Source organism: Arvicanthis niloticus, chromosome 2 (genome assembly GCF_011762505.2).
Source record: "Arvicanthis niloticus isolate mArvNil1 chromosome 2, mArvNil1.pat.X, whole genome shotgun sequence".
Taxonomy (NCBI): Eukaryota; Metazoa; Chordata; class Mammalia; order Rodentia; family Muridae; genus Arvicanthis; species Arvicanthis niloticus.
Window position 1 is genome coordinate 89,702,817 of NC_047659.1, and position 14,247 is coordinate 89,717,063.

Here is a 14,247-nt window from a genome sequence, read left to right on the forward strand (position 1 = left end):
CCTCAGCTCTGCTCCCACTTCTGTAACCCGCGTAACCCGCCCTCGACTCTCACCCTCCTATCTCCTGTGACTTCTGCCTTCCTGAGATTAGTTACCATGTCAGAGCTGTGTTCTTTGCAATTGTTTATGTTTCTTCTACTCTTTTAAAATGTTGCTTTAAAACTGACTTTTTTTTTTTTTTTTTTTTTTGGTTTTTCGAGACAGGGTTTCTCTGTGTAGCCCTGGCTGTCCTGGAACTCACTCTGTAGACCAGGCTTGGCGTCTAACTCAGAAATCCGCCTGCCTCTGCCTCCCAAGTGCTGGGATTAAAGGCGTGCGCCACCACCGCCCGGCCTAAAACTGACTTTTAAGGGATCAGAGAGATTTTTTTCTCTTTTGTTTTTGTGCAGTGCTGTTAATGAGAAAAGAATTTTATATAAATTAATAATGCTGAGCTCAGGGGAGCACTTAACATTGTATTTAATCTTTGCTTAGTAAAGAGGTTAGAAAACAATCAAAGCAGGAGAACTTTAAAGCACACCATAATCAATAGTTATTTTTGGATGATGATCATATAAATAAGTTTGAGGATTTTTTCCTTTGTATTTTATTTAAATTTACATTTTTTCGTGCTGGGAATTAAACCTAAGGTCTCTTGCCTACTGGATAGATGCTCTACCATTGAACTACACATCCATCCCCCAGATTTTACATTTTTTTTTACAATAATCCTTAGTAGAAAATTCTATTTTAAATGTTTCTTTTTTTTCTGCTAACCATATCACACACATACCCCCAAAATTTGATTTTTAAATGCCACTCCGCAATTTTATGGTATTTGGATACCCCGTTTTGACATTGAAGTTGATAATTAGCCAAAATGTCTTGCATTTTTTTGTATTGTCAGGTTGATTTATCAGTTTAGGGGAAGATTCAGGTCACAGCATCTTATTTTCCCATCTTTGAAAGTATATTTTCCATCTCACACCTTACTTTTGGAGTGAAACACCAGTTAATGTCATTTGCCTAATACCCTTCTCAGATTCAAGGAGCAGAAACAGAATTCAGCTCCCTAGTGAAACTGAGCCATCCAAATATTGTCCGATACTTTGCGATGAACTCCAGAGAGGAGGAGGACTCCATTGTGATCGACATTTTGGCAGAGCACATCAGTGGGATATCTCTCGCTGCACACCTGAGCCACTCTGGCCCAGTCCCCGTACACCAGCTGCGCAAGTACACAGCCCAGCTCCTGGCAGGCCTGGATTACCTGCACAGCAACTCTGTGGTGCACAAGGTGCTGAGCGCGTCCAGTATCTGGGTAGATGCCGAGGGCACTGTAAAGATAACAGACTACAGCATCTCTAAGCGCCTGGCAGACATTTGCAAGGAGGATGTATTTGAGCAAACTCGAGTTCGTTTTAGTGACAATGCCTTGCCTTATAAAACTGGAAAGAAAGGGGATGTGTGGCGCCTTGGCCTTCTGCTGTTGTCTCTTAGCCAAGGACAGGAGTGTGGGGAGTACCCAGTGACCATCCCCAGTGACCTGCCAGCTGACTTCCAAGACTTCCTGAAGAAGTGAGTATCATGAATTGTTCCATCCTGCTTTCATCCTGTGTGGCTAAGGAATGGGGAGGCTGAGCCGTGAGGAAGGGGGTGGAACAGGAAGGCTGAGCCGTGAGGAAGGGGCAGGGCGAGTCCCTGCCCAGGCTCATGTGTTCTCTCCTCATCACAGCCTTCCACCTTCTCCTGAATCCACTTGAGTTTAATTGATTCTCAGACTACTTTTGTGAAGCTGTCTGGAATACTCTAGAATTTTTTCCCCCATTCCTGTCTATCCCAGAAGGGTTGGCATTGATAAGAAGTTCCCTGGGTGTGGTAGACTTTCTCCATTACTTTGCTGCTGAGTCCTAGGAGACCAAAGAGAAGGCCTCAGGAAGCCAGTTGAGAAGTGTGGTTCTGCCCTCTGACTGCCCCTCCAGTGACTGTCTCCCTCAGCCAGGTCAGAGGACCAAACTACCACCTGGGGACAGAGAATTTTCCACATTTGTGAATCACAAGTACAAAATTATTACAAAGCCAGCTTTTTTAAAAGTGTGTGTATGTATGTGTTTGTCCATGTCTGTGAGAGAAAGAACCCATTGACATGTCTGTGGAGGTGAGGGAACAGCTTTCTAGAGTCTTCTTTCCTTCCACAGTGGGCTGTAGGGATCCCCACTCAGGTTGTCAGGTCTCAGGCTTATGGGGCAGCCACCTTCTCTCACTGCATCTCTCTGTCCCACAGCCAGGCTATGTCCAGCTGAGGGAGTCCTTAACAGAGATATTCCTTGGACCTAAACTGTTTGTCCAGGTCTTTCCCCTCAGTATTTTCTACCTTAACCCTGAATGTTCTCAGTCTAAGCCAGTACTATCCCTCAATATCTAATAAGAGAAGATAAGAGCATTCAGTTGTTTCCAGCATCCTCTGGAGCAGCCTCTTGCAGACCTGGCCTGTGCTGCTGCTTCTTCCTCACACCCTATCTGCTCTCCTCACCTTCATTTCCCTAGTCACTCACTCAGTCTCTTCATCTTCTCTCTTGCCTTCTCATTTCTCTTTACCTGTGACCTGACCATAGCGATCCCTGTCACCCAGTACTTCTCTGGTCACTCATATGCCAGCCTCTGAATTCGAGCAGTCCCTCTGGCACACACCAGAGCTTCATTGGTGATGCACAGGTGTTGGCAGCCACGTGAGACTGGCTGTGACATTGGAGCTGGGTTAATTTATGCAACACTCACTGTAATGACGACATGTTCTCAGGCTGTGTCCCTGTCTGTGAGTGACATATAGCATTTCACTGTAATGATGATGTGTTCTCAGGCTGTGTCCCTGTCTGTGAGTGACATATAGCATTTCACTGTAATGATGACGTGTTCTCAGGCTGTGTCCCTGTCTGTGAGTGACATATAGCATTTAAATGAGGCTGTTGCTGTGTTGCAAAAGGTAGCCATGATAAATTATTCATTGGAGAAAGAGGGCCAACTTTGAGTCTGTGTGCAACATTCTCTCCTTAAAGTATATAAACTTTCAAGATTTTTTTTAAATCACTATGGTTTCTTTTAAATGAAATAGAACTTTTTAAAAGATTTATTTATTTATTATATGTATACGAGTACACCATTGCTCTCTTCAGACACACCAGAAGAGGGCATCAGATCCCATTACAGATGGTTGTGAGCCACCATGTGGCTGCTGGGAATTGAACTCAAGTCCTCTAGAAAAGCAATCAGTGCTCTTAACTGCTGAGCCATCTCACCAACCCTAAACAAATGGATTTAAATGCACCCTACAATGAGAGCGGCTGAAGTGACAGATGGGATGATGAATTCCTAGTGAAAGTCTTACTTCCATCCTTCCATGTCCCCTTGAACTCTACCCCTCTACTCACCTCAGCAGTCGGGCAGTGGGTCAGAGGGCTGAGACTTTCTTGGATGTCCCCTTACAGGAGCAGCTCCCCTCTGTCCCTTCTGAAGGTGAGATCTGAGGTTTGTTCTGACTCAGTTAACATAGCTTTCATCTGAGATACTATGTGTGTGCCTCCCTTCTGGGGTGGGGACCTCTGGACTGCTTAGTTGGGGTGGATAACATTTGGGGTGTTGGGTTGTTAGCCTTGCTGTCCATCCACCCCAGTTAGCAAAAGAAGCAAATAATCCACAAAAGCAGCGTGGATTCCATCTGTGATCCCCACCATACTTAGTTAACACCTTTGGGAAGTTATCTATAGTTGGGTAAGAGTTCAGGTGGCAGATCCTGGACTAACAAGGTCCTGGTAGCTATAAATATCTGAAAATACAAGTCATTCTCAGTAGATGTTGCATTCTCTGACCCACTCTATTGTCACGACAGTCACATTAATGTCACAGTTGAGCCAGAGCCAAGCCAGAGTTGATAGTGCTCTTCAGAATCTAGCACCGCATGTGTAATGGGGTGTGTGTGTGTGTGTGTGTGTGTGTGTGTGTGTGTGTATGTAACTGAGGAATAATCCCAACAGTATGAGAATGCATCGTAAATAAATTCTGGTAGTTTTTTGGTTCTTTCAAGGGTTGAGTGAGTTAACACCTCTCTGGTGCTGACTGCCCTTTGACCCCTGTTGCACCCAGACTGCAGCTGTCAGTGTCCTCAGCAGTAAGAGCTGTGGAAAGTTCCAGGTCTGTCATCCCTTCTGGTCTCAAAGCTTAGGCTAGCATGGCCTCTGCTGCTGGTAGCCACTCGGATGCCAAAATGACGGATTCTGAAAGTGTAATCTTATGAACAGGAACTCCTCAAAGCTGCAGTTGACTTTAAACCTTTCTGATCCAGATCTGCTGTGTCAGTCACATTAATGCTCAGTGGAAGACTTAGAGTTGGTAACCCCAATAGAACCAGAGAGTATACTAGGAAATTCCAGTGAGTCCAAGCTGATGTAGGAGTTTAAATGGAGCTTTACTGACATAATTGTTTTTATTGACATAAAATTTAAAGAGGAGGCTGAAAGGCCACTTGCTAAAGGTGAACATAAACAGTCCTCGGTGACATTATGGCTGGGTTGTTGTGCACTTGTAGATGGAAGCAGAAAGGAAAGGAAGAAAGAGATGGCCAGATGATGGGAGACAGAGGCAAGTGGATTTCTGTGAGTTCAAAGCCAGCCTGGTCTACAGAGCAAGTTCTAGGACAGCCAGAGATACACAGAGAAGCCCTGTTTCCAAAACCAAACCAAAACAACAACAACAACAACAACAACAACAACAAAAAACCAATACAAAAACAAAAAGGGAGGGTGGGAGAACTTCTGTTTATTCATTCTTTCTTTTTTGAGGCAGGGTCTTACTTTGTAGTTCTAGCTGGCCTGTAACCTAGTATGTAGACCAGGCTGGCCTTGACACTTTGACATTTTAGCAGTGTTGCTCTGTGCTGCCACTGTATTTCAGGTTCCTCAGCATCTGATTGCTGTCTTTGGAAAGCTTGATTTCTGTCTGGTCCTCAGCAGGCTCAGTTCAACAGGGCACATACTATGGTGCTAACGGAAGGGACGGTTCAAAGCTGCTTTATGTGGCCCAAGAGCATTCAAATCATTTTATGCCTCTATAGTTAACAAAATGTAGTTGGCTTTTATTTTTCTCTTTTCAGCTTCAATCCAGTCTACTATGGGACATACAAACCATGAAATGGTGTTTATTCATTTAAATTCACTTTTGAGTATATTTTCTTCCAAAAGTAACATGGCTTTGCTAATGTGTTTAAAAAGAAGAGCGGACTCATAGATAAACGGGGTAGATGAAGTAGAGAGGCATTTACATTGCACACACTGAGACTCTCCCTCCCCTCCGAGGTGTGTTTGCCTGGATGACAAGGAAAGATGGAGCCCTCAGCAGCTGCTGAAACACAGCTTTATAAACCCTCAGCCAAAAATGCCTTTGGTGGAGCAGAGTCCAGAAGGTGAGTTATTACCTGCCTGCTCAATAGGGTCTCACTGTGTAGCCCAGGCTAGACCTCTTGGTCTTCCTGCCTCTGCCTCCTGAGTGCTAAGATAACAGGCATACCACTTGACTACCATTATTATTATTACTATTATTATTATTATTATATTTATAATAATAATTGTTATTATTATTGTTGTTATTGTTATTATTGTGAAAACACAAAGCCTGAAGCTGAGAACGTCTGCCTGAATTATTTCTTTACCTATGCCAGGCCTCACTGAATCAGTTATGTGCAGGCCTTGTGTGTACAGGACTGCTTTGCCACCCTAGTTCTTCCAGCCTCTATTGATGGAGAGGTTGGGGCTTCCCTTTTCTGTTGTGTTACCCATATTGCCATGTTACGTTAGAAGAGCTTGGTGTGGACCAGGAAACCTGAGTCTGGGTTCCGGCTGCCTAGTTCAGTCACTTTCTCTCCATACCTATTACCCTTGCCTGTAAAATGGGCCAACTGTACATTCCTGCCTGTTTTAAAGACGACCAAATGAGAGATGTCAAAGGATACAAAGTGCTTTCTCAGACCACCAGTTGGGCCCCTTCCTCTCATGCTTATGTTGTTGGCTCCTGTGAGCAGTCTCCTTTTTTTTTAATTCTTATTTATGCATGTATGTGTGTGTCCATGTGGGTATGTGCACATGTGGATGCAGTGTCCTGAGAGTCCAGAGGAGGCCATTAGATTCCCTAGAGCTGGAGTTACAGGTAGTTGTAGGCTGCCCAATGTGGGTGCTGGGAACCGAACTCTAGATCTCTGCAAAGGCAGTGTGAACCCTTCACCACTGAGCCATCTCTCAGGCCCAGTCCTCTGGTACTCCTAATGCTTCTGCTTTATCTTAGATTCCGGGGGACAAGATTACATTGAGACCGTCATTCCCAGCAACCAGCTGCCCAGCGCTGCGTTCTTCAGTGAGACACAGAAACAGTTTTCCCGATACTTCATTGAGTTTGAAGAACTACAACTTCTAGGGAAAGGAGCTTTTGGAGCTGTCATCAAGGTATGACAGGGTTGTCCCTAACCCCTTTGAAGCTCTCTTTCACTCCCATGGTCTCACAGGCTTGCTTTCCATTTTGATAGTGGAAAGGTAAGTGTAGAAGACTCTTTGAAGCTGTGAGCACCTTCACCTCCTGAAGTTAAAGGCTTTCTTTAATGCTACCCTACTCATTAAGAATACATTGTTCTCATGTCCTTGGTTGGCCCAGAACAATGACATGAAGAGGAAAAAAAAAAAAAAAAAAAAAAAAAAAAAAATTATTATAAGAATCGTGAGTGGCCAGAATCTCTGCATGAAGAACACTTTCCTTTGCTTCCATCAGGAGGGGCGTTGTCTTCTCCATCTACCCCAGTTTTGTTGGAGCTGTCAGAGAGAAAAGGATTCCAAAGTTAGAACAGAAAGAGCAGTCAAGCTGGGAGATGGTCTTGATGGCTCTCATTTTCTAGTTTAGGAAGATTAATAGCATGTTTTACAGTCTGTCGCTGTTAGAACTCTGCTCACTTGGTCTGGGCAAATTTTATTATGTAATATATGAAGAGGCTTCTGCTGTTCTTATATAACTTAAATGTTTTGTAACCCATTGGAGATGCAGGTTAAAAAGTATGAAGAACAGCTGAGGTACATGCCATAGTTTTCATATGAATGTGACCTCTATCCATGGGACATGTGTATATTTGGAATTCTGAGAGCATAGGCAGGCACTCTTGTTTGTTGTTGATTTTTGTGTGTTTTGGAGGGTTTTGTTTTGTTGGGTTTTGGTTTTTTGTTTGTTTGGAGACAAGGTTTCATGGTGCCTGGGCTGGCCTGGAAAACACAACGTAGCAGAAGATAGCCTTGAACCCTCATCTTTCTACTGACAGCTGAGTCCTGGGACCTGAGGCCATTATTCCCATGCCTGTTTCATACTGTGCTGGGGATCGAACCCAGAGTCTGTGTGTGCTTGGCAAGTACTCTACTACGTGAGCTATATCCCTGGCAGGTTTTTTGAGAATTATATAGCCCAGGCTATCCTCAAACTCAGTGTGGCTAAGGATAACCTTAACCCCCTAGTCCTCTTGCCCACATCTTCCTATGTTAGGATTGCCTATCCATCTTAGAAGTGTCTCTTACACTATACAGGCCTCTCAACCAAAACAATCAATTTACTCACAGTAAAAGAGGGCCAGCCTTTAGCAAGACAGGTATCCTACAAGAAAACTCATCATTCTAGGAGGAGTTTAGGTCACAGTGCCATTTTTATTAACTCCATGTCTTTTTATAGATTCTCGAATTTAACAAACTTCATTTCTTCTTTCCTTCCCTTTTCCTTCCTTCCTTCCTTTCTTCCTTCCTTCCTTTCTTTCTTCCTTTCCTTGTCTTTTTTGGACAGGGGCTCTTGTAACCTAACTTATTTATGAGATCTTAAAGATGGGCACTAAGGGCGTCCTCATCTTCCAGGCCCTCCTCTCTCCTCTTGAGAAGCCCTGGCTCTCCTCCCCTCTCCAGACTGCCAGCTGAGTCACGCAGCCTGTTTCACCTGCAAGCTTCCTTGGCAGTTGCCCTGCACCATTTGAGTCCTTCCTCATTTGGACCAGTGAATTGCTAGGAGTTTTTAGTGCATTAACTCTTATGTAAATGTAAAGGAAAACCTGGTACACTTAATTCAGTCAACCCAGTGGAGCTGTCAGGGAGGGATGGTGTCTGAGCACACTGGCCTGGAGACGTTTCTGTTGTCTCATTGTGCTCCTATTTTTATTGCTTGATTTTATGTCATCAGTTTTGAATCTTAGCTGGGTGACAAAAATCAGTGAGCAGTATGCACGTTGATGGCGATCACTGCTGTGGTCAAGCACACGTCTCTGGAGCTGCAGGAGTCTTCTTTCTCTGCATGTTCTCACGTGTTCTTAATGTCCCCATTCAGGCTAGCAGTGAAAATGCATAAATGCCATGTAGGTAAGAAAACTGCATCTCAAGGAAGTAGAATATCTCTCCCAAATTTACATGGCCTTAGAAATTCTTCATAAAATAAATTTTCATTTAAAAATTTTTATTTTGTTTGTTAAAATTTCTAGAATTTCATCCATCTTTAGTGACTTGGAGTATTAAGAAAATAAAATCATCAGATGAAAACTTACACTGGCTTTAGAAAATTAATTTTACTTTAAAACTAAAATGTATTTTGATATTTATTTAGCAAATATAACAACAGAATGGGAAATAATTGCACAAAAATTAATGAAACTTATGACTCCATGTGTTAACCTAATTTTAAAGAAAATGTCACACTTATTGATAAAGAAATAAATGATTAAGACAAGCACAGTGGGCCATGCCTGCAATCCCAGCACTCAAAAGATGGAGGAGGGAGGATGCAGTCTAAAGTTAGCTTTATCTCCATAGGGAGTTTGAGGCCAGCCTGGGCTACATGAGAAAACAAAAGAAAATGTGTATTCCGGTAATCTCAGCTCAGAAGTAGAAGGATGTCAAGTTCCAGGCATGGCTACATAGTGAGATATTTCCCCCAAAAAAAAAGAGAAAAGAAAAGGGAGGGGTGGGAAAAAAAAGAGAAAGAAACAAAGGCGGAGAGATGAAACTCATGCCCTCCGGGGTGTCTCCAAGAGGCATCTGCCCATCTGAATTTCTTGAACTTTTCCCCTGGTTTAGGGACAACCAAGGCTTTCCTTTGCTTGAATTCAAGCTTTGTAGTTCTTAGCTTTTATCATGGGTTCTCAGACTCCAAGTTCTGCTGGGGAGGAAATGGGGCCATTCAGTATAAATGCCTGTGTGCAAGGTCCTTGGCTACAGATTTGACCAGGTCCTGTCCCCTACTGCCGGGCAGGTGCAAAACAAGCTTGATGGCTGCTGCTATGCTGTGAAGCGCATCCCTATCAACCCTGCAAGCAGGCACTTCCGCAGGATCAAGGGTGAGGTGACGCTGCTGTCGCGCCTGCACCATGAGAACATTGTGCGCTACTACAATGCCTGGATCGAGCGGCATGAGCGCCCAGCGGTGCCAGGGACACCACCCCCAGACAGCACACCCCAGGCCCAGGACAGCCCAGCCACCTGTGGGAAAGCATCAGGCGACACTGAGGAAGTAGGCAGCGTGGAGGCTGCAGCACCACCACCCATCCTCAGCAGCTCGGTGGAGTGGAGCACATCTGCAGAGCGCTCTACCAGCGCCCGCTTCCCAGTCACAGGCCAGGACTCCAGCAGCGATGAGGAGGATGAGGATGAGCGCGATGGCGTCTTCTCACAGTCCTTTCTGTAAGTGCTTGCCATAGAGGACAGATCCTGGTCCCTAACCCAACAGGCCCACACCAGAGGTACTCGGAAATCCCAGTGTGTTGACCTTGTTAAGAAGCAAGCAAGCTGATGGAAAAGTTCTCTTTGAGGAAGTAGCCAAGTGCAACCCAGAGGAATTTTAAAGATGTCCCACATCCAAGGCCAGAAAAAAGGAGAAGCAGAAGTGATTTCCAGTACTTTATCTTGATACATTTAAGAGAATTTGTGACAGGGCACTGCTTTAAATCACAGCTTCCAACTCTGTGGATCTGTTAACAGTCTTGATAACTAACTGCCCCTGAGACAGGAAGTTATGACCCAAGGGCATTTGTCTTAGCAATTTACTTCATTGTACTCAGATACAATTTATTACAACTCTTAGCAGTTAATTACTTTGTGAAACAACCAGTTCCTTCTTTAAAAGTTCTCTGTTGGGGGCTGGAAAGAGGGCTCTGGTTAAGAGAGTTTTTTGCTCTTTCAGAGGAGTTGAGTTTGATACCCAACACCTAATGACTGCTAACCATCTGTAACTTCAATCCCACGGGATCACACGCCCTTCTGGCCTCCACAGGCACAGCATATATGGTATACAGACAATGCTGGCCAAACACCCAAACATATAAAGATTTTAAATCAATCAATAAATGAATAAATAAACAAAAGTCCTGTGTTTATGTAACAGAAAAGAAAAAACAACAGCCCAAGCTGTATTGATGTTGTAGAATAGTGGTGTGTCTTAGTTACTGTGCTATTGCTGTGAAGAGACACCATGACCTCAAAGCCTATCCTCAAAGATACAACTCTTCCAACAAGCTATACCTCCTAATCTACCAACGGGAGACCAAGCCTTCAGTATATGAGCCTGTAGAGACCACTGTCTCTCAGACCACCACGTGCTAAAATGGTCTAGCGTCTTTGCTTTTCTGGTGAACTAAAAAGAAAGTCTGTTTGTTTGTTTGTTTAATATGTCTTTATTACTCTTTTTTTTAAGACCTGCTTCAGATTCTGATAGTGATATCATCTTTGACAATGAAGATGAAAACAGTAAAAGTCAGAATCAGGTAAATAAGTAAGTAGAAGTTACCCAGTTTCACTCAGAGCATGATATGTAAGGAAATGACATCATCTAATGTTATAAACATCAGGCAGCATGTCGGGGGTCTTAATCTGATATGTGAATATCAGTTTTAAAATACAGCCATTCATTTAAAATAAATCCTATTTGTGTTTTGGGCTTTTATTCACACCATAAATCTATACCAAGATTATATATATATATTTATATGTATATAAATATATATATAAATTTATTATAAGTTTTATACTGACATATAGAGAAATAAGTTGGCATACCATACTTTTTCGCTGGGTGGAAAGTTCACGGAGGAGCTAGAGGGATGGCTTTGCAGTTAGAGCATTTAACGCTCTTGCAAGCCTGAGATCGGTTCCCATCAGGCACATGATAACTCACAACACCTGTAAACCCAGTCATAGGGGATCCAGTGTCCTCTGCCCTCCACAGGCATCTGTACAGGTGGTGTACATAAACTCAGGCAGGCACTCATATATACAAATAAATTTAACTTAAAAAAATCTTTTTGTTTTAAGTTTCATAGAGGATTGGGAAATATTTTCTATGGTTAGGGATTAGGGTTGAAAGCAATGGAGTTAGCTTCATCTTCCCTTCAGTTAGTCTTGATGCTCAGTTTGATAAACCATCTTCTAGAACAATGTTTTAACTATGTAGCATGATCCTGCAATGTTTGGTGAATAAATTTAAAGGATCACAGCCAGCCTTATTTTATTTCTGATATTGTAAACAAGAGGAGAGAACACCAGAATGCACCTTACTTTTAATAAAAGTAAATTTTGTTGCTAGAATCTGTCCTTTCCTGGGGCTAGAGAGATGCCAGGTGGGGATGGGGGGAGTTAAGAGCAAGTACTGCCCTTGAAGGGGAACTGAACACAGTTCCCAGGACCCAGGTCGGGCAGATCACAGCTGCCTGTAACTCCAGTTCCAGATGCTTACTAGATGTATACTAGGTGTGATATAAAACACATTTCTCCATATGGCTCATGGTTTTAAAAGCTTGACAAACATTCTGGACCCTCAGATTCCACGTAGCCCTGTTTCCTTCTCTGGTCAGGATGCAGAGCTGCAGGCTGGTGCCTCAAGCTCAGAGCAGAAGCAGTAAGCTGACCACTGGGGTCTGGGATAACTGCATTTCTTAGAGTAACAGGATAATCACTGGCATTTATGAGTTCACTCACAGAATATAAACATGTAGATCCTGTTAATACACATTTCAATTGATTTGAAGATTTGAATGGATTTAGCCAGTATGTTTTTAATAAGTATTGTTAATTAAAAATCACTTAAGCTCCTTTGCTTTCATTTTTTAATTATAAAGTTAGCTATAATAATAGCATAAATAATCTAAACTGCTACAGCAAAAGTTACATTTGCTTTAGTGTTGGTTGTGCATTTAATTATCAAGGGCATCAAATTTATGCTTCCAGTTTGGCTCAGTTAAAGACAGCATCCCATGAGCATTTTAATTGATGGGTAGAAACCTCAAGGGCTTAATAATCTCCACAGATGCTCCACAGAGAGTATAAGTAATTTAGTACTTGAATCCAGTTATTTCCAGAGCAGAACTTTTTAATTTTCTTTGAAAGGGAAAAATATTGAAAAATGTTCTTCTTCATAAAAACTGTAGCCAGGGGACCAGAGAGCAGTTAAGAACACGTGATGTTCTACAGAGAACTGATTCCAAGCACTGTCTGCTGGCTCACAGCTGCCTGGTTCTCCAGCTTCAGAAAGTCCCCTGCCCTTGTCTAGCTTCCACAGGCGCTTGCACTCACGTGTACACACCCACGTGTATACACTCACGTGTACACACCCACACACATGCACATAGAGGCAGAACTCGACAAATAAAAGCAGAAGAGAAGACTTTCAAGCGTATTGTAATGCATCTGTGTGTGCTCCTGTTTGAGGTTATGCACACACCTTATGAGCTGCCCCATGGAGACTATAGGGCACTGGACCCCCTGAAATCTGGAGTTAGGTGGTTGTGAGCTGCCTGATGTTAGTGTTGGAAATGGAACCCAGGTCCTCTGCAAGAGCAGTAAGCACTCTAAAGCCGTTAACTATTTTCTGAACTCTCCAGCCCTAGAAAAGATGTTTTTTAAAGGTATTAGAAAGAAAATTCCCTATGGGAGACAAGTGAGGAAGTATGAGGAAGTGAGGCCTCGTGAGGAAGTGATCTGCATGTCACGTGCTTCTTGTGGGTGGCAGCTAAGGTGTGTTCAGGGGTGTAGCCCAGAGGACACTGAACCTTCTGACAGTATGAACTCTGTTAACACAGGCTCGCCCTGTTTCATTCCATCCTTCTTGTCAGTAGCTCCTCAGAGGTAAGGCCTGAGCAGGAGTCTATCTGCTAGTGCACATCTTCCCGCTCCCCCACGTCTCTCAGTGTTGTATGTAAGCTATGCAGAATTCCTGGTCACAGCGGACTTTCCCTTTAAGTGCCACAAGCTTCTAACGGATAGTAGCTGTACTCTGCTCTGCTGATGTCCCCTAAAGCGATGGAGGCCATGCACAGGAGGCTGGGGCCTGAGACACAAGTTCTTGAAGGTGAAGATGCTCTTGTTTAATTTCAGCCCTTAGTTTGAGTTCTGTGGTCCTCTTGGTTTAGGATGAAGACTGCGACCAAAAGGACAGTTGCCATGAGATTGAGCCGTCAGTGACGACCGAGGCTGTGCACTACCTTTACATCCAGGTGAGATGCTGGTGGACAGCTCTGTGATGCCGTTCCTCTCACTGCTTGTTGGCAGTATGTTTTATGATGGACCGCAAGGTTATAAACAAAAGAGGGCTGATTGGCATTGCTAAAGAGTAATTGGCCAGGGAAGCTGTAGCATGGAAGCCTTCCCCAGTCTTGAACCTGTCCTTTTTTACAGTGCTTGTAATGTTTTTCTCTAGATTCAAAGAGCATTTGTTATTGGAGTACAAATAAAGCCAGGGACATCATTAGGCTAATTAGCTATTCTTAGAAATGTGAGATTGGAAACAACCTTGTAACATAATAACATCTTATTGCAATCTCAGTTTTCATGTTGATGACAAAGGTTTTAAACAAAAAAGGATTTTAAAAACAAGCAGCCAGCATAGCATGCAAGTGGTCCTGGATTCAGTCCCACTGCAGGGGGTAAAGGTTATATTACCTGCTAATATAATATGTATTGTATGTATACTAATATATGTATAATAGTATGTATACTTGCCCTAATGTATTCTTCAGTTTTATTGGTTATTAATATTATTATTAAATACATATTTGCTTCTGTAGGTTTTAGGGGGTATTTGGGTGCGGGGGACAGAATCCTTGGCTTCATGCATGCTTGGAATGTGCTCTGTCACTCAGCCAACTCCCTGTGCAAGATGGTTTCTTTTCTTTTTCATACTCTTATTTGTATCATATTTCAGCATAAAGAAAAGGCATTTTTTTCTAAG

At 43.1% G+C, this 14,247-nt stretch overlaps 1 protein-coding gene across 1 annotated transcript in view; it reads left to right on the top strand.

The window, feature by feature from the left end:
• The window catches only part of Eif2ak4 (eukaryotic translation initiation factor 2 alpha kinase 4), an 86,535-nt gene that overhangs the window by 33,322 nt on the left and 38,966 nt on the right, over window positions 1-14,247 (top strand). Inside the window, exons 9-14 of the mRNA XM_034494236.2 lie at window positions 1,022-1,557; window positions 5,328-5,434; window positions 6,310-6,467; window positions 9,283-9,710; window positions 10,720-10,789; window positions 13,430-13,513. Coding sequence (XP_034350127.1) covers window positions 1,022-1,557; window positions 5,328-5,434; window positions 6,310-6,467; window positions 9,283-9,710; window positions 10,720-10,789; window positions 13,430-13,513 — 1,383 coding nt within the window. The remainder of the gene's footprint in view (window positions 1-1,021; window positions 1,558-5,327; window positions 5,435-6,309; window positions 6,468-9,282; window positions 9,711-10,719; window positions 10,790-13,429; window positions 13,514-14,247) is intronic.